The 21,543-nt window shown below is 36.3% G+C and overlaps 1 protein-coding gene and 1 long non-coding RNA gene across 9 annotated transcripts in view; one reads left to right on the forward strand and one right to left on the reverse strand.

The window, feature by feature from the left end:
* The window catches only part of fgf13a (fibroblast growth factor 13a), a 100,273-nt gene that overhangs the window by 74,183 nt on the left and 4,547 nt on the right, over positions 1 to 21,543 (forward strand). For all 8 annotated transcript variants that reach the window (XM_016672945.1, XM_016672947.1, XM_016672944.1 and 5 more), the window contains 3 exons: positions 1,541 to 1,651; positions 8,889 to 8,992; positions 19,063 to 19,261. In XM_016672945.1, coding sequence (XP_016528431.1) covers positions 1,541 to 1,651; positions 8,889 to 8,992; positions 19,063 to 19,261 — 414 coding nt within the window. The remainder of the gene's footprint in view (positions 1 to 1,540; positions 1,652 to 8,888; positions 8,993 to 19,062; positions 19,262 to 21,543) is intronic.
* LOC107836582 (uncharacterized) lies at positions 10,636 to 15,061 on the reverse strand. The gene is made up of 2 exons (XR_001662497.1): positions 14,993 to 15,061; positions 10,636 to 14,849 (listed from the first exon to the last, which is right to left on the reverse strand). It is a non-coding gene; the product is annotated as an uncharacterized LOC107836582 (long non-coding RNA).

Genomic DNA, 21,543 nt, shown 5'->3' on the forward strand with positions numbered 1-21,543 from the left:
CACTAAATATGAATTTGCTTCCATTTGATTTCATTTTATTCTGTTCAGTTTAGTGGGCTCAGTTCTCAACAATCTCAAGTTTTTTTTTTTTTTTTTTTACAAAACATCAAATTATTTTGCAATTGCACTCAAATGTGTTATGATTTTTACCAATTTGATCCAATTATATAGATTAGACTCAAATCTAGGTGCCAATTTAATTCTACAAGGACAAGGTGAAACTTGGTTATCAGTTATCTTGACTTTACATGTTCACCACCTTGATTTATACTTTTTCTTGTATAAATCTGGATTTTTAAAGAATTTGAGATTCAGCTTCCCTCCGAATTTGATATTTCCAAATAAGATTAAGTGTGCTTTTTGTCTACTGTTTGCCACATTTCCTTGTATTCCTCTTTAAGTTCAGTGTGATGCATGGCATTTTATTGATTGCATATTTAAAGCAAAAAGCTGAAAGCAATGTGTTATGTCTCAATTTTGGAACCATGTTGAAAGGTTAAACCTAATTTTAGGATTCTTCTTGCAGTAATATTAATATATATTCTGATCACATTCATATTTCCTTGAGGTATTTTGTTGATAAAACATAATATGTCAATTTATTGGTGTTTAATCATACATGGAGTCAGTGAAGAAGTGGAGAAAAAGACAAGTGAGATGGAAAAATCGTCACCCGTCTCTGACAGCTGGAGTGTTACATGTCCGTGGCCCGAGTCAGTTTTGGTTTAGATAGTCTTTGCTCTTGTCCATCTGTGGTCTTTTTCCTTTGAAGCCGTGCCGCCGGGGCTCCCTTTTTAGTTCAGTTTCATAGTAGAAATAACAAAGAACTCGCCAGTGCTCATTGATTTCATAACCAAAACATCCAGAGTCAAATGAGTTCCTAATAATTACATCATACTTATATACATTGAGTCAGTTGATTAATAATTTATTATGACTTTAGCTAAAGTGGAAGTCTAAATACATGCAAATAAGTGAAAATGCTTTTTATTCATTCCATAGAAAAGCCCACAGCAAGTAGATTGCTTCAGCTCGGATTGTTGCTGTTTTTATTTTGGGATTTAAAATGTGACTGGCTGTCTAACTTAATCTAAATCATCAATTTGCTCATTTTAAGCTTCCCAGCTCCAGCTAAATTTGACACTTATCATTTCATCTGGTTGTAGAGCTATTTATATTAATGATTCGCTTTAGAGCTGCACAATATATTCAGTCACAACCATCATCTTAACACCAACACGGTGAAAAAAACCACAATTGCAAAACACTATTTGGATGCTATTTTTGTTATGCTGGTATATTTTAAGTACAATTAATTTACACCTTTTTCTTACACCTGATGACAATATTAGAATTTGAGGTGCAGCGTGACTCGATGACCTTGGTGTTTAAAAAAATATTAGGAAAGTAAAGAAATGTGGATTATTTGCAGCCACTGTCATCACTGCAATATTCATTTCGCAATGCATGTTTTCTAAATATTGCGTAACTCTAGTGTTCATTTCATTCTTCTGTTTTTGTTTCTCCTGTGCTTCCACAGAGCCCCAGCTAAAGGGGATTGTAACGAAGCTGTACAGTCGACAAGGCTTCCACCTGCAGCTGCAGGGAGATGGAACCATCGATGGGACAAAAGAGGAGGACAGTAGTTATAGTAAGTTCCTAAATCTCTGTCTCAATGGTGTTTTCTCTCCTACATGCATTCAGTTGACAGAATAAGGATCCACACTAAACTTTACCGTATCTATATCAATTCTATAAAAACCATCAGTCAGTTTACATTGAATGGCTCTGATGAGGGAAATTATATTTTCTCTTATTTATTAAAGCCATCAAAACTAAGAATTTTTACATTTGTTAGTCTATAAGCACAGTGATGCTATGTACTTTTATGCACTTTACTTTCAATTTAATAAAAATATGATTTGAAATATCTGGAAAAAAAATTGAGACCACTGCACTGATCCCCACTAAAAACTGCCTGGTTATTCCACCAAATGTTGATTTCTGAACTCTTCCTGAGTTAGAACATTAGTATTGTTGATTCTAAATGAATGTGAACTTCTTTACTTTCCATTATTTGAGGTCGGAAAGCACTGCATCTATTTAGTTATTTTGACCATTTCTCATTTTCTGAAAATAAATTTAAAATTTCTGCTTAGAATTTCAGAGACATGTTGTCAGTACTTCATAAAATAAAAGAACAATGTTCATTTTACTCAAACATATACCTATAAAAAGTAAAATCAGAGAATCGGATCATTTTAAGTGATCTCTTCTTCATTTTTTCCAGAGCTGTAGATGGTGATAATCTTGCACTTGGTCCATTTCCTAATGGTTTCCAAACTCTTACCAATATTGAAGAACCTAAAGAATATTTTGTTAATTTTTATGTTTCAGATCTTACGGAAAATAAATTATATTTAGTCAAAGTTTGAATTGTCGTGTCAAAATCTAAGGAACACCTGGAACTCTTTATCATCCGGTAAAAGCCTGATTGGTGCATCTCTACAATTGGATGCACCACAGGCATCCCTGGAGTTGCTACACTTCCCAACAACCCATCAATTACAACATAACTTTCTGCTCAAGTTGCAGAGAGACAGTTCAATTTTCAGTGTTTCATTCATTGCATTCAGCAGCATTCAAACTGAGTAAATAGGTCATTATACGGAGCAAAACAAAAGTTTGTTTCAACACTTCAAGTGGCTCATTACTGAGAAGCACTTTAATTTTCTCTGATTAATCACTCTGTTGAAAAACCTGAACTTGGGTCACGACCGTCATCTTCCTCTCCTACACTCTGTGTGAAAGACAGAAAGAGAGAGCTTTGTCTTACAGCATGCAATGATGCATTCCTGTCGTAGCCACAACACCCACCAGCTCTTTGTTTAATAGTTGAAACAGGAGATGAGTGGAGGAAAAACAGCAAAGCCACTTGTCTGCTAACAGTGCAGCAGAAATGGATCACCTCCAAATTAGAAAGAACAATAAAAATCTTGCATGCTGGGGCAGTGCAGTGCTTTGTGACTTAATTAAATTTGATTTATTCAAAAGAACAATTTGGCAAAAGGATAGATATTTGATCTAAGAGTTATATATGCTAAGTAGACTGCAACAATGAGAAGAAAGGTAAACATAACACAGAGAACCAATTAGCAGAAGTTGGCATAAAGACACAGAAAGGATGTCTCAGTGTTTTAATCTTGCATACGCCACCTATTAAACGCTCCTTATCTAGCAAGCATAGCACACCTTAAATTTACTTGGACTCAGTGTTTTATTAGGTTGCATAATAACTGGCCCGCATCAGCACAAAGTAGTTTGTCAAAAGAAAATTAAAGAGAGCTGCTGAACATGGAGGAGAAGGAGTGAAGCTCTTTGCGCTGCTCCAAAAATAGCGTTGTTAGGCGCTGGGTGCGCTTGTCTCCATGGTGACGGAGAGTGCAGTCCTCTTGGAGCTGGTGTTGTCTTGTGATGGTGGGAGAGGACCTCCTCAAATGTGAGCACACACACACGCACAGATAAATACGAGGAAGGATTTGATCTTTGCTTCAGTAGCTGGCTGAGCTGACAGATTCTCCCCTGTTTGACTGTTTAGCAAAGAAGTTTGTCATTTCTTTTTTATGAGGAGGGGATGTGATGGGAAAAGCTAAATAAATGCTACTGTATTCTTTCTCAACTCAAATATTCAGTTGCATTGCATCACAACTACTTAAATTGAACATCTGAAAAACTATTGAAACAAACAAAAAAAGCTACATTTCTTTACAGATAAATTTCATCCTATTTTTAAATTTACAATTTCAATCTTATAACTTTGTTGAACTCCAAAATTTAACCTATTAATGTTATTGCAGAGTCCCATAACCAGACTGTTTAAAAAAGCAGTAATGATCGAGCCAGATAAAAACCAGCCTGTTGTTCTACGCTGTGTTTCGCACAGAGGGACCCTCAGTTATTGAGAAATTATTTCTTTCTGGAGGCGATGGCACGGTGATGCTTACTGGAAACGGCATCCCTGTAAACAAGCGGAGAGAGAAGGACGGAGCCAGACGAGATGGCAGTTAATGTTAATTCAATGTTCGGAAGCGTTGCCAACATGGACTGAATGGTTCTGTTCTTTTCCTTTGTTTGTTGCCTTTGCTAAAACTAACGCCATATGCCGACTACGATTCTAAAACGAGGCAAAAAATCAAGATCGTTGACAGCTCCTCCTTCTGATTGGCCTGGTTGAAATTCAGCTGGAGGAATCAAGTTCAATGGGAGAAATATCAGATGGAGTAATGAAGGGAAATTAAAATCAAGTGGAATTACATAGGATGACAATCTAGTAATGAACATCTAAAATCTCATGTTCATTGTGCTTAACTTTGTTGCACTGTACACAATCCAAAGGTTTGGAAGCAATATTTCATTGCATAAAAAACAAAAACATAATTATCATATTGTTTGTCCCTTATTCGAATACGTTATTCTGATTATCAGATATTTGTTTTGTTTTTTTTCTTTCCTATATCGTCTTGTGCTTTATCACTAGCATGGAACCAATACAAAATCCAATTTTTCTTTTACTTTTGCACTGAATTGTGACTCATAAAAATCTTCTCAGCCCTAAGACCAAACCTTTTCTGGTGGACTTTTGATTAAGCTAAATGCACAGTAGTCGTAAAGTACAGCTCAGTGTATCGTGACTGGCAAGAAGAAAAAAATTACTGGGGATTAAAGCCCCAAACTTTCACCTTTGAATCAAGTACAGTAGCCTGGTGTTGCAATATGAGCAGCAACAATATTTAAAAGTTAAAAATGTTGTCTTTGATTCCTGAGTGTTAGGTTGGATTTGCTGTTATACAAGATATAAGGTGTCACCACATAAGCTTCACCAACATAATCTTATTCCCTTAATCAGATTTTGGTTCCTTTCCAACTTTACTCCCCCATTTTATAATATAGCAGGTTTTCCATGCCGACCTCCTCATTATGGCAGCTGAATGATTTAGCTGCTTAAGGCTGTTTGAACACACAAAGTGTCAGGTGCAGCATATTCCGCTTCTTACCTGAAAATGGCCTAACTCTGCAGAAGGAGCGGCAAAGAGCAGCATTTTATAGAAAACCAAGAGATAATAAGTGTAACACTGTTATAGAGCAGAAAAGAAATGAAAAAATCAGATTTTAACCAATTATCCTCTTCTTGTAGTTGTTCACGTTAGTGACAGGACTGCAACACAGCTAGCTACAACAAGAAGTTAGAAATTTAGTGTAAAAATGTGCAGTACATTTTGCCTCTATGCCTTTTTTTGTTAGCTTTGGTAAGATATATGTTTATGCATTTAGCAGATATTTCTATCCAAATTGAAAGGGGCCGTATCAGCGGAAGACAGTTAGGTTTTGTCCGAGGTGACTGAGGTGAAACAGAGTGCAGGCATAGAGGGAAGAGCAGAAACAGGGTCTAGAAAAGCAAAGAACTACTTTTTTTTAAACTCGGGACATGATTATGGGAAATGTTTATCAACTTATTTATTCTCATGAGTTTTTATTAGGAAATCAGGAAAAGTGTACTCCTTACACTCTGGGAAGTTTCCAGATGGGTATCTCAGAATTACTACTTGAACCTAAAATGACTTCTGTGATACAGGCACACATTTCTGATTTTATCTCAGTGAACTACTGAATTTTTTCTTAACATTTTTTTAAGATCCTTAGTTTTAATATTGAAAATTAATGCCTTCAATAATGGATTTTTTTTCCCTCACAAATTTACAACTTTTCAACAGACATTTACAAAGTTGTTCATTGAAAATATGTAAAATCAATCAAAACCGTTTTGACTCCAGTCAGTCCAGTTTATTTGTCTTGCTTCAACATTTGCTCTAATACTATTAAGTTAAAAATGACGTTTATGCTAACTATAGTTCACAGCTACTAGTTTGAACTGCAGCTGTTGTTGGGAGGTTCAGGTTGATCGTCACATTGAATCGGTCATGACTGTTTTTGCGAGTAGGTGGAACAGAGATGATCATGAAAGCTGTCCCTCAGGCCACCCTTCTCTTTCTCAATCCATGTTCCTCCATGCAGCAGGCTGTCCGTGCGTAGGCGGCAGCCCTGTCGCTCTTCAGTGTGCTCAGGTGTTTCAAGGAGCCAGAAAGTAATTGAGTTTCCCCCCACCCACTTTTAAAAATCTCCATCAGTGCTCCGGCTGGTAATCCCTCTGAAATGAGGGAGATAGCAGATCAGTTCGTGCTGATCGTGTTGGAGGCACCGAGGGGAAGATCTGAGCGGAGACATGTGACGTGAGGAAGGTGCCTGTGTAAGGAAAAGAACTGTTAATACAATATGACAAGCAAGAGAGGGAACATCAAACGCTTTGGATATACACACATATCAATCATAACTTTATGACCTCTGACAGGTGGTGTTAATATCTCTATTTATCTCATTATTTTGCCTTTCAGTGGGCAAACTATGTTGGGCAACAAGTGAACTTTTTGATGTAGGAAAAATGAAAAGAAGTTAAACAAGGGTTAAATTATGACCATTAAGACGGTTCAGAACATCCCCAAAACTCTGGTGGCGAGTTCCTGGTCAGCAGAGGTCTGTATCTATCAATAGTGACTGATTACAGCTCGTGAATCTGGTCCAGTTCAACAGACGAAATACTTCAGATCATGTTGCTGAAGAACTGAATACTGGTTCTGGTAGACTGCTTCAGTCTACCAGACATTTTGAACAATTTTACGCTTCAAAACTTTGTTGAAATAGTTTTGAGATGACCTCCTTCCTGTTCTAACTGGACTGCACACCAGTGTACAAGGCAAGTTATGTATACATGAATTATGCTCAGTAAGAAGCATGGACTGCCTGTTACTTAGTCAAGAATTGTAACTTATTTACTGAAAATCTTGAAATGAACCCTGATTGTACAACACAAAACAGTTCACAGTGTTCATTTTCTAAGATGAACAATATTTCAGAAGCAAATCCTGACATGCGGTTCATTTCGACTCTGCTGTCTTCAAGGATTATTACTCCCTGGGAAAAATTGTTTTGGTGAGAATAGATAAATATATTTTTACTGTAGTTCTTTGTTTAACTGCAGATGATTGCACAAGCCACAGTCCATTACATCTGTCAAAAATAAGTGAAGAATTTTCTGTCTTATGTTATTGATGCTGAGGAGTAAAAAAAGACAAATGCTCTGTTGTAGACATAGAAATGTGATCCAAATGTATTATTTCAATAATATACATATAAAACATAATTTGTAAGAGAAAATAATAAATAAGAACAGAGCCTTTTCTGGAAATGACTGTGCTTGAAATGGATGTATTTCCCATTAAAGTCAAATTAATCTCTCAAAGCTGCTGTAAAGTAAATACAATATACATTCTTCTGGCTGATGCTTTTTTAAAGCAAACAGTGTCTGCTGCGCTTAAACACAGAGAGCAAATAAAGTGACCCTTCAAAAAGCCTCTATAGTTCACTTCACCCAGAAGTGTTTGAGATGTGGATATTTATAGTGAGGATACACTGAACAACCAGAGCTTCAGTAGAGTTTAAGTAAAAAAAATAGAACATACATGAACATAAGCTTAAAGGGATTGTTTAAAATAACATCAGCATTATTATGTTTGTCTCCATACCCAGTAAAGTAAAACACGTCAGGCTTTTCATTAATAAGTCCCTGCAGTCGTCGGCTCACCACAAAGCAGTTTGTTTTGTTAGAGAGACGGGTATTTATGTGGACTCTTATAATCAACCTTTGACTTCAATATGAGTAAGTTATACACACACACACACGCACACGCACACACACACACGCACACACACACACACCACTGAACAAGCGGATATTAATTAGGTGGGGATATACCTCAGTGACCAGCTGGGTTGCTGCTGCTCCTTTCAGACACAAAACCAATATCCAGCTTCCTAATCACAGACAGGTTTATATTTATTTATTTTTTGTGTGTATTTTGGCCTGAGTTCAATCCACAGGGTTTATATAAGTGACTATTGTTTGTGTAAATGTTGGCGTGGCCACAAAGAATATTCCAGCAGCTTTGTCTGGAACCAGACAGACATTATTATATTTTAATGGTTTTGTAATCTTATCCTGTGTGTAGTGGTTAGTTGAAGTGAATTTAGAGTGATTCACTGTTGAGTAATTTTCAGAGTAGCGACTGTCAGCTAGCAGTGGCTAATCTGATATTTAGTTTGTGTGATATGAAAAAATGCTTTTAACTTCTTATTTTAATAGTTCAAACACTAAATATGCAGAGTGAAAACCATTTCAGCACATCTGCAGAAGCCAATTACCTAAGTATTCCCTATATACCACTTTGGCTCGGGGTTCGGGAAAATAAATAGCACTTGTCTTTTTATTGACTTGTTATTGGCTCCAACCAATAACAAGTCAAGTAGTACCATGCCTGTAGGTATTTAAGCTTCTTCAGTGGCATTTTCTTTTATATAATTTAGATGTGTTTTACGAAAAGATCCACAAATTGGCATTTGTGGATGTTGTATTTCATTCAACATGTTAAGTTGAATGAAATACATCCTTGGGACACAAAATGTGTTTAATTATATCACTCTTAAAACAACAAAAAAAACTAATTGAAAATCCAGTCAAATAAATAGTCAACCATTTTAATACTTTCTTCCTAAAGCTGGTATATTTTGTAGGTTGTTGCATTGACATGGTCTGTGAAATATTTATTCTTTCATATTCCCTTATCTTGAAAGGAAATGGAACATTTTAGGTAGGGAACTCTGACAAAGCAGTTTACATATGATAGCTTCAGAAATGTTATCTTGCTTGTGTATCCCTTTTAGTTACTCTAAAAATGCTGTATTTTCCCTGTGAGTGATAAACGTGTTTCTGTTTTCAGCCATGTTCAACCTCATTCCGGTGGGACTGCGAGTGGTGGCCATCCAAGGGGTGCAGACCAAACTCTATCTAGCAATGAACAGTGAGGGCTACCTGTACACGTCGGTGAGTGTTTCACTCAGTGTCAGTGTGAGTCTTTGTACATGGATGTGTTTGTTACCCAGGAGGGTTTTAGTCCACCTGTGTTCAAAGTGAATGTCTGGTTTAGGCGACACGAATGGGACAGAAAGTGAGAAGAGAAATAAAGGTTGCCCGATGAAAAAATAACAGCGTTTTGCTGTTATCTTGACAATAAATAGTTCAAGGATTGTATAATCCAATCAAGCTGTGAGATCTCTAATGGCGGTTGTTGGCTGTTCTTCTTTGATTAAATGTGCAAGGTTATGAATAATTCAGTTACCGGCCAAGTAATGTCAGTCTTTTTTTTCCCCCCAAATGCCACTGTGAGATTGGCGTCCCTAACAAGACTGACAGGCTCGGTGGATATGCAACCGGAGGGCATGCAGACACACACATTCACCACTGACAGACAGGCTTAAGAGTCAAATTACCAATGATTTTTCTTTTTAGGAAAAGGTCTTCAGACAGATTGCAACCAGCACAGACGTAAACAAAATCTGAAATCTAATAATCTTGTGACTTTTTATTGTACGACTTCTGCTGTCAGATATTGATTATATAATATGAGCACTTTGTGAGCTAGAAACAGAAAAACACTCTTTGGATTTTATCTTTATTTTATATTCTTAGTTTCTTTTTGAGACAGTTAAAAAAAAATACACCAAAAAATTAAAAACGTCCATCCCAATAGACCTAAAGAAAATCTGAAAAACTGAAAAAACAGCATAAAAAGTACTTTATGCTGTTTTCACCCAATTTGCCTTAAACTTTAACTTCTCAAAGTTTAGTTTATATAATGTTCTTTCCTTATGACCCACTCTGTGTTGCGCAGTGCAATCCCTCCTTGTCCTCCCTGCTTATATCTAAATATAATAATGATCACCATGGTAACACAGTTCAGTGTTATATGCCTCCAAAATGTTTTTTTGATCCTGAGTGAATTTGCACACCAATATCTGCCCATTTATGTTGATTTATTAAATGTTACATTGGATGTTTTTTCATACACCTGAGATTCTGCACAACGAAGAATACACAAAAACTTTAAAATTAAAATATATAAAAGGTTGCAGTTGTAACCACACCAAAGGTGAAAAGGTTTATAATTTTGTATGGTACCAATAAGATAAGAAGTTTGAAAAGAGCAAAGGTTTATTTTGCATAATGAGATACGTAACTACAGCTATACACACATTACTTTTCAACAAACTTAAACATTTCTCTAACATGATGAAGTTATTTGAACAGTCCCATATTTTGGGACAATTGACAAAATAATTTTGAACATGCAAAGTATTTGCAAACAGTATTATTACAGGCAGAAACTGCTGGCAGTAGCACTTTTATCCACAGCCTTAGCAGGGCAGCTGGCACTATCTGTTGCTACACCACCACAGCAATGGTGTTAGTTTTCTGTTGGCTTGTTGATAGTATTGCCAGACATATCTGCTTTGTGGAAAAATAAACTAAAGGGTTCAAAGAGTGAGAGCGCTTTCTTTTCCCTTGTTTGTTTTGTACATAGTAAAAACTGCAATATTTCATGTATAAATTAAATGTGCATCCACATGTGATGACACATTTTGCATAAGAGAACAATAATGCTGGCACTACAAAATTGTGTGATTTAATCATGCAGCCAAGAAGGTTTATACATACGAACCAAATCCCAAAATGCTTCTTGTCCGTTTTTTTGAGTATTTCATTTTTAAGCTCCTCCATACCTCATTCACTAAGTTTCTGACATGTGAAATTGAATGATCCTGCTGGAAAAATGAACGTGTGTATTTCTGTTCTCTAATTTAGATAAATTAGAGAGCCTAAGTAAAGTTTCTCATTATGAAACTTTAGTTGGGGTACATTTACATGAGACTGATCTCAGTTTGGAAGCTGCTGGTATTTTCAGATGTTGACTGGGGAAAAGTTTAGATGAGACATTTATATTAGATGAGACCACCAAGACCTTGAATCCGCTGTAGTCATCATGCCAGGGCTCCATATGGTGCTGTGATTTTATCACGTTGTTGAAATGCGAATGCTTTTTTTCACCTCACTAGCTTCCAGCTCATTTTGAAGACAGTATGTTTTGAAGAAACGTCCAACAATCTACTTACCCTTTAAAACTTTTTTATCCCCCAGCCCCATCTCAGATTAGACAAGTGCTCATATAACACACATATTCTTTGTAAGAACTTGTGTAAAACTGAATGGGTTAATTGGCACAAAACCGCACAATGCTGTCTGCCAGTGTTTTTGTCGTTACCTGCCCAAGCATGCATAGGACCAAGCCTGCAGCCCTGAGTGCTTTGTATGTGCTCTTTTATATTTGCACCGTATTTCACACACCTCTACATGGGGTTAGTGTCCAGTGTCAGAGACTCCGATCACTGGAGACATGACAAGTGGCTGGATTTCAACAAAAATGCTATGGTTTCTGTAAAATCTGACAGACTGTGAACAGCGAAATCACAAGGTAAATTTTAATTGGAAGCAAAAAGTACCATGTGCTTAATTAGGATTGTACTTTATCGCCTTAGTTGGTTATATAATAATGTGTTAAATCTTGCTCAAACAGAGAAGAGAAAAGCTGGAGTCTACTTGGAACCATGTTGCTGCACACCACGTATCATCTATGCCGTTTCAAATAAAACCCTCACGAGGAAACCGGTTCATACTGATCTGTTAAATTGGAAGAATACAGTTGGGGGGATGGGCTGCAGGGCTTCCCATTTCAGATAAATTAGAGAGAAAATTGTACTGAATGTAAGGCCTGCTACCTAATAGTGCCTGTCTTCCTGGGATTGCTGCTGTTGGAAAGTGCTGCCTTCCAGCCACACATTAAACCAACCAATCACAAATCAGTATTTTGGAGAGAATCCAAATCAAAAGTAGGGAGACAATAGATGACACAGTTTGGAGGGGGTACGGATAGTTGCTTTTATGAGATCTACATGTCTACATGTGTGAGCATACATGCATGCAAAAGGAGAAACACCGAGAGAATGGTGAGCCTGTATGTTGTGATCAAAAGTAAAACAAGTTCATATTTTAATTTCTAAATGTGTTTCTACATGGGGTCAGGCTATAGATGTTCGTCAATTCCTTAGATTTAAATTAAATTCTTTAATTTCCCTTGCTTGTTTTCATGTAATTAGATTTTGGTACACAGACTGTCAGGGGAGTTCAGCAGCAAAAACACATGTACCTGGGTGACTCAGTCCTTAGACAAAACATGTACCAGTGATTTTGGGTATGCCAACTTAGTGGTAAGATGGAGAAAGATTTGCAATTAATTTTCCACTTCTGGGTATGTGAGGAAAGATCTTTGGAAGGTGCTGCAGAAATATCTTTTTGCAGGAATCTGGTGTGACAGCAGTCTAAGTTCTTCCACACACCGTGCAATTGGAACAGTGCAAAGGAAATTAAACATGTCAGCCTGTCTGGGGTCAATATGATGGAATCTAGAATCTCCTGTCATATGGTAGGATGGAAAATGTTGGTTCAAAGCAGAAAGATTTAACAGCACTTTTGGTCCGAATGCAAAACATCTCGTTGCACTTAATATTAGTCATAATCTTGAAAAAAAAGAGAAGAGGAGAAAACTGTGTAACTTGGCAAAAAATAAAAAACAAAATAACTGAAAATTTTCAGACAGTGCTTGATAGGTTTTCCTTAGTTGAGAAAACATAAAGGGCAGTCTGTGTGCCTCTCTCACTGAAAATCCCCAGACCACCAATCACAGCTCATCACCAACAATTTTCTTTGGATTTTTTTCACGAGCCACGACAAAAGATTTTGTCTAAGATTGATAACAATCACAGTGTAGCAGCAGCTTTTGGGGGGCTGTTAGTGTCTGGACACTTTGTTCTTTTGCATTCATCTGTGTTTTGCATGCAGCATCCATGTTATCTATGGATGCTAAAGCAAAGCTTACTGATGTCTGAACCTAACTACCCACCCCCCTATTAAACTGAGTACCACAAATTCAGCAAAACAGTTGGCAGCTTTGAGGAATTTGGATGCATTTGTTTTCTGGACCATTTTTCAATCCCTGACTTTTTACACCATTACTCAATTCATCTTGAGATTGGAAAAAAACACAAGTAGGTAAACAGTTATCCGACTACCTGGAAAGAATACACTTAACTATTGTCAGAGCATGGCTAATTATACTACAATTTGCCCTGCGTTTTTCTTCCATCTCGGCCAGTTGTTGAATTAAAACATTTTCTTTTCGTTTCCCCCACAAAGACAGTTTTTAGCTCACAAATACATTATGTATACAATGTTCTGTCTATATATAGACGGTGTGATGCGAGACAAACAGCATGTGTGTAGGTGAACAGAAGTCGCCAGTGATAATATATTCATCTAGCACCATCAATGTGTGGGAGAGAAAGAATTTAGTATATATTTATTTTACTACCTATTTAGGTCTACTCATTTCCAAAAGTAGTGAAAGGTCTGCAGTATCAGAACTGAAGAAGCATCAACCTTAAAGAAAAGTTCCACTACAATCTGTAAACATTTGCAGTTACAATCCTTCAATCTAAAATAAAGGAAATCACCTTTTATTCGTCGTTTACATCTGCAGGCTTGCTTTTGAGCAGCCGATTTGCACATATTCTCTTATACTCACAAGTGCCTTTCAAGTGGTGTTATTAATTTCCTAGTGGGTCATTTTTGAATTAGTGTGAGTCACTGAGGCTCCAGCTGAGTCTCCTCTAGCCTGCTCAGTGAGAGTGTGAGAGTGGACTGAACCGTTCAGCTTTTGTGAGGTGGAAATATTTATCAGGACATCTCTGCGATTCAACAAGAATACTATTTTTATTTTATGTGTTCAGTGTCAGATATTGAATATAAAAAAGCTAAACTGGTAACACACCTATCACCATCACATCTTACATGAAAAATGCTGTTAATACTTTTTTCAAATGTAATATTCTGCCAGCAAGTTGTTGTTGTTTTTTTTTTCAATTTTGCAAAGTTCATTGTCACCACACATACCCACACATATGCTCTACTTGTGCAAAATTAATGCAGAAACTACTAAAATGTCACAACAACCACCCAAAAATAAGAATACTAACTCTTCTGATCTATGCAAACACTTGGTCTTCACTAGTAAAGATTCACTTACAAAGACATTTTAAATACTCGAGAAGCTCCAGCTGAAGGCAATCAGATCTGAACAAGCTACAAGAATGAATTATAAATTTTAAATCCCCTCATTGACTTTACGTCTATTTCACAAATAAAGAAAAAGTGTAATTGAAATTTTTTTTCCCATTTCTAGTGTTTTATTTAGATTTTAATTGGTACTTGAGCCTTCCTCTGGTAATTACACCTGCAGATAATTTGCTTTAAAATCTCTTTTGAAAAAGAGCCTTGAGTCACAGCCAGACTACCTGTGTAAACGAAGATGCTAAACAAACATAAAGTAATGGGCTGAACATGACAGTAGAGAAAACAATAGAGATAAGAGACAATCTGGCATGCAACAGCTACCCTAAATATATAGAGGGAGTAAATAAATGACACAAGAAAGGTAGGGGTAGAAATAAAGTAGGACAGGAGGAGCAAAACATGAATTAACCAATTACTGCCTGACATTATTTTACAAATATATACAAAATGAATTTTGCTGACAGATTCTAAATAAACTACAAACTATTTCTGAAAATATATCAAATACATTTTGGTGTTTAGCATGCTAAATCACTAAATTAAGCATAACCTGGCTAAACTCCAAGCTCTAGATGTTGACAAAGTGCTTCCAATATGATTCATGCTATGTGTTGAATATGCATCAACAGGCATAAAAGTGATCTACAAGAAACAAAACCTATCTATGGAAGAGGACTGGGGCCACTGGGGACAAAAAAAAATAAAAAATAAAAACAACAGTTCTGAGAAAAAAGTCAGAATTTTGAGATTGAAGTCAGATTTTTTTTTCTTTTTTCCAGTGGCCCTAATCCTCTTATGTACCTATCCCTTTTAATAAAAGGTCAAATTACATAATGGAGATCTCTACAAAAACTTAATGAATCTGTATAAGTAATTTTGTAATAAATCTCTTTGTTGATTAATTATTTTTGAAGAAAAATATAAAAAAATGTTAAATATTTTAAGTTATAGATAAGCATTCTGAAATTCAGCTGAAAAAATGCATTCTTGTCTTCTTTTACTTGAACATGCATATTATCATTTTAATGCACTCTTATGAAATATATAATTAAATCCCACTCTTTTCAGCTATTTAGTCAGCACAGTGCCATTAGTAAAGAAGCACTGCTGTAAGGTTTCAATTTACAGGGTTAGTCATTAATTACTGTGTTTTCTGAGTGTTTACATGCCTCTGAATTGACTTTGAATCCTGTGTGGGTGTGACTTTTTGCCTGTTTTTCTCCAGTGCTTTTGGAAAACAAATAAACCATGAGATGCTAGGGAAAAAAAATTCCTTTTAGATCCCATTTCACTTTTTTTCAACATCTGGCTTCACGAGGACACGTTGTCGCTACTTCACCTGATAATTAGTTTTTCTGAGTCGCACTAATATTGAAGTAGGTGGGAGGAACCTGAGCGGTGCTCCGCTATGATTTTATTGGCGTAATTGCTGTTGTTCTAGTTTTCATATTGTAGCTGAATACTCATTACACCATACTTAGCATTGATTTGGCTTGTCTTTACATGAGAAATTAAATGCTTTATGATAGTAATTCACCTCCTGCTGGCTGCACATGAGAAAACACTGCAGAGGTATAATTACTTCCTTTAAGTTAATAGAACTGTGCCATTTGAAAACTACTCACAATTGAAAGTTCTTCTTTATATACCTGCCTGGCTAATAAAAGAAGCATTACACAATAGGTCATGGAGCTGTTTGAACTGTAAATATGCCTCAGTGCAAGGTTTGACTGGGCGGTAGCTTCATATTCAGAGAGAACAAAAGTACTAAGAAAGCGTCTGACATCCAACACCTAAATCACACAATGATGCCCAAATCCCACTGGCTATTTTACAGCGCTTTGGCAAAACTGACAATTAATGTGCTTATTTCATATAGCACAGAAAACCAATCTAAATGACTCTGTCACAATTATCTGATGACCAAAAATATGTAGGAATTTGATTAAATGTCTTCACTAGGTTCTTAAATATATAAATCAACACATTACAGAATCTGCCATTTTAATATGTATTAAGTAAAGAGGAATTCATAAAAAAACCTGGGTTTGAAATTGATATGTAAAGTCCAAGAAAGAATAGAGTGATATTTTCCTTTTAGCATGGCTGTAGATATTTCTAACTGAATTGGACATTTATTCCATAGCAAAATAAAAAGTTTTAAGGCAACATGCAAAGTAGCATTTTCAAGGAGGTCAGTCAGTATGCATATTTAAAAGTAATATCACTTGTGCACAAAAGTCCATGAAGTGGAATTGGATCATTAAAAGTTAATTTGGCCAAAGCACCAGTGAGACTTTAGGATATGAAGATGAGTGTGCATATATTATTTTCATGCAGATATTGTCCCATTTCTATTGAGATTTTCTTCAGTCCATTTGGCACAGCAGTGCTTATTAAAAAATGTCACATTTATTTTATTATTCCACATGCCAGTTGGTTTAATGGAACGATATGCGACTCGCTTAAAAAGATGCTTCTTAAATTCTTTCGAGCATCCAACGTCCATCACAGTCTTGTTTTAGGAGAGACGGTGGAAAGAGAAGGGGATCCCCTGCCATTTTTGTTCCTCTTTGTGTTAGTTGGCACGGGCCTGCTGTCTAGAGATCCGCTCCAGTTCGACGCTTACAGCCAGCAGCCTCTCCTGAATCTTGGCTCCGGCTGTGAGTGTATCCATCTGCGTCTGTCTGCTTGTCAATAGACTCTCATTCTTCATCAGGACACGTGTAACCAGCCAAATCCACATAAGCTCATTATTAGAGGTACAACAGAACTAAGCTTAAGAGCAGCTTGTTGTTTTGCTTCCAATTACTGTTTGTGCAAAACTGCAATGGACGCTGCCCAGTCTCTCCACGACCCTGAAGGTAAACAGCTTGGACAAAAAAGTGATGCAGTGAGGAAGAAAGAGGCTTTGATGCATTGAAGCTAAACAATATTAAAAATGTGTATAAAGGATTAAAAACGGCAATTAGAGACTAAATCTTGGCTTTTATAGATTTAAATTAATATCTCAATCTTAGATTGATTATGATTACTGTATTTACATCAGAGTTTTGTCACTAGAAGTAGTGCTGTCAGTTGTGTTTTCAGGGGCGGGGAGCTCTTATAAACACCAGCTGGTAAGACATGCACAACTGCACATGGCCATGTTGAACGCGACTCAAACTAATGAGACTCAATTTTATGGAGTCACTCGTACCAGTTTTGAAGCAGCCTTTTTGGAATTGTCCCTCTTTTTTTTTTTTTGCAAAGATTCACTGATCAGAATAAGTTGGCAGGCTTTGTAAAGGTTCTACTTGCCAATACAGATTTTAACTGATTTGTTTACTTGAAGAATTTTATAATTGGAAGATATGAGAGCTGCACTGAAAATATTTGTCCTGTCCTTCCTGATAAAGTGTATTTATTAATTATTTAAAACAGAAGCACATGCTACATTTGGCAGTTACAGTAAAAAAGGATTTCATTAAAATTTTAGTGTGTAATAAGTCAAATTTATTCTTGGTAAATTAAAAAATTTACCAAGATAGATTCACAAAGCCCTAAAGCTGCAGTATGTAACTTTTATAAAAATGTCTTTTGCATATTTGATAAGTTAAGTACATGCGACAGTTAATCTGTGATGAGATCGAAGAAAAATTAGCAACAGATGACCGAGAAATCCAGATTATATCAAGAACATCTAGAACATCTCCCCAAAATGTTAATCATTTGATAATGTTTGTTAGTTGAAAATAAAAATAAAGTTACAGAAAATGCGTTATGCTGCTCCACCAAAGAAACTAAAGGCAAAAATCTAAAACTGATGAGATAAAAGATGCATTTTAGATCTACTGTAATCATTTTGAAGCCAGACTACAAAATGATTTTACAGCTACACTTAAAGAGCTATCTTAGGTGTAGCTCTAATATGAGATGAGCCTTTTTGTCTTATAGTCTAACTAATGTCATTTGGATATGATCACAAGTCTGTCACATTTGTGCTTTATGTATTTTTGTGCTTCTGTTTCTGAGCCAATAAACTAAAGGCTTCCTCCTTGGTAGTTAGCTACAATGCAGCAATTACTGCTGTTTATGTAAGTGACTGAAATACAGAGAAAAGATGAGCAAGTGTTACAGGAACAAGTGTGTAAGTACATGTTATTATTTTGTTTGATTATTCTGTAAATATTATAAATTATGTAATAACTCTTCTGGTGAATTATTGCTTAATGAACCACGACACTAATCACTAATGGTTCTTCATTCTTCAAACAGCATGTTTACAGTCTTTCTACAGCCAGAGCCTCAGTGATTGAAAGTAATGAGCACCTTCTCTGTGTTAATTGCAGAGGCACTGCATATAAACCTATTAAAGCTCCTTTGTGAGAGAATTTAAAACACTTATCTGTTAAATTAGACTATTAGATCCGTACAGTAAAAAATAAATGTAATGGCTATAAAAAAAAATATGCTTGTCTATTAAAATATAACATTCAACAAAACTCTGAAAGGCAAGGAAGAGTCCATACATAATTAAGAGATGAGACCAAATATGAATGTACAATTAATTTGACCTGTGTGTTTTATTAATGCTCCTTGGTAATGGTATCTTACTATTATCTCTGCCATGAGGTGCTGCATTATTCATAACAGTGAATGGAATAAAATGATTTAGAACGCTGCTATAAAGGCCTCGAGCCATGGGACAGTTCATGTGCTCTTTTCTGCCTAACAGTGTGTTTTCTTTACACCGCAACTTTATTAAGCCCTCCTTGTATAGAAGGAACAATAGCGTATTTGCTGCATGTGCTACTTCCAAGACTCTTGAGACTTTGTGAAGTACTGGCCAGCAACTGCTTGAAACTGTCCCTGCTTGTCCCCTTCCACAGGAACACTTCACAGCAGAGTGCAAATTTAAGGAGTCGGTGTTTGAAAACTACTACGTGACATACTCCTCCATGATCTACCGACAGCAGCAATCAGGCAGGGGCTGGTACCTCGGTCTGAACAAGGAAGGGGAAATCATGAAGGGGAACCATGTCAAAAAGAACAAGCCAGCAGCCCACTTCCTCCCCAAACCTCTGAAAGGTAGGCCTGCACACATCCTCCATTTGATTCCTTGATGTTTAGGTTCGAGCTGTGCTGGTTCAGAATCACAGTACAGTTGCATCCTTTCTGATTTCTTCTTATTTTTTGCTATTTTTTTGCACTTGAAGCTTTCCAATCATCAACCAATTTTTAATATCTGGCAATCTAAGTGCCATATTTTCCAGGCTAATAAGTGTAAGTAGTAAGTATAAGTCACATCCGTCAAAAAATGCTTTATGAAAAGGATGAAAGGAAAAGTCTCACTGGATTATAACTCACATTTATTTGGAAAATGTCACACTTTGCGGGAACTTTGTCCACATTGATGAAAGGTTCCGGTGACTTATTTTCAGAAATTGTTGACTTTGGCTTGGAAGTTTACGGAGACCATAAAGGGATATTCAAGGAAAAAATAAAATAGATAGCATCTATCAAATAGTATTTGGTGGGCATGAGACATTTGGGAAAAATGTATGGGCCTCTGAAAGCAGAATATTTTCAGAGATCTGAGTCTGATTACATTTGGCTAAAATCTCTAACATTAGTTTTCAGAAACATAACATAATGCAATCACCAATCAGTGAACAGTTGGCCAATTCTGATCTCTGAATAAATTATGTGTGCATCTCTATCTGAGAATTACTGATTTTCTAGAAGGATTTTTACATTTATTCATTGGCTCACGTTCTGTTTCTTTACTAAAAGCTGAATGTGCTGTCAAATCTGTTAATGTATGCTTCTCAGAGAAGCTGGCATGTGCATGTTCAGTACTTTATTCCAGCTGGTCGCAGTCTGTTACAGGTCCAGTACAGAATGAGGTTGTCTGTGACCAGAAGCCGCACAGACAATATGCTTCAGCGCTTTGAATAGTAGCACCAGCAGTTTATTTTCACCAAATGAAATTACAGAAAACCCCACCCATCCAGGCGATGTGTGTGGCAGCGTGGAGAACACAGAAAGCTGCCAGGAGAGAGAGAGAAAGGGTTCTGCTCTCCCACAGTCCTTTCATCTTCAACAAGACTCTGTCAATGCAGAGACGAGACAAAAGGAGTGAAATGCTGTTTGGTTTTTAGCCAGAGAAAAACCAAGCAGTTTTTTATCTGGTGTTGGTTCTAATTTAAATGGTAGCAATGGAATTTAACTTTACATATAAGACAAAAACAAACATATTTTTGCACCTGTAAACATTTTATGTGGAGCTTTCAGATACGTTTTCCTTCCACCATTTCATTCACATGCGGCACATTAGTAACAGAGCTTCCTTTTTAAGGTGGATTTCTGTGGATCCATTATTGCTTTAAATGTGCAGCTTGTGAAGCACCTTCTTTTCCCAAGTATCCATAGCAATCTCATAGGAGCTTGAGTTGTTCTAGTGCAGTAAAGTGACCACTTTAGCAGAAGTATTTTGACATTTCATGCCCGGAAATGCATGTGTTATAGACGGAGCACCCATCTGGGGAACAGGCATGTCTTCTATGTATCTTTTTTATCTTCAGTGTATACAGGGGCACTAAGAGGAAATTTGCCAGTTTAAAGTCATTCTTTAAATTGGTACATTCAAAGAAATCCTGAATGCATTGAAGTCTTGGAGCCACCAAACTATACAAAATACATTCAAACCTTGATTTTATTGCTTTCAGCACAGTGGGAAACAGAATGAAAAACATGAATCTGTCTTTCCAAGTCTCAAGCTTTGCAGATGCTTGTTGCACTACACTTGCAAAAATTGCAATTACTTTTAGGCTTCAGTAAAAGTGATTTACTAAGTGGCGAATGCTTTATTTCTGTGATTCATGAAAGTATGTTTAATTCAATCACCTGTCAAGTGTTTATATATATATATATATATATATATATATATATATATATATATCAGCTTTATAACAGCTGTTCATGGTTTCAGATGGTTTCAAACCATCTGGTGTGAACACTTTCCCACCAGCCTGTTTTTAGTGATGTCGTCAGCAGATCTGGATCATCGGGGGTGTCTCCATGTTCACATGTGGACAAAAACATAGTCCAGTAGACGCGCTCTCACTACAGTCCTCTTTTTTTTTTTTTAAATATTAATATATTGAGTGAGCTTTTCTCAGCCTCAGTTTGTTCTTGATTATTACTTTGTAGGTAAACTTTGAAAATGATATAAAGTGGTGAATAAATTATGTCATACATGTGGTTAACTTCCCTTTCTTTTGAATTATACGTCAACAAATGTATTTTCTCTTAACTCATAAATAATTACACACTGCACCTGTCATCACCTTGGTAGAAATCAATTAAAA

This window comes from Poecilia formosa, unplaced genomic scaffold (genome assembly GCF_000485575.1).
Source record: "Poecilia formosa unplaced genomic scaffold, Poecilia_formosa-5.1.2 Scaffold68, whole genome shotgun sequence".
Classification (NCBI taxonomy): Eukaryota; Metazoa; Chordata; class Actinopteri; order Cyprinodontiformes; family Poeciliidae; genus Poecilia; species Poecilia formosa.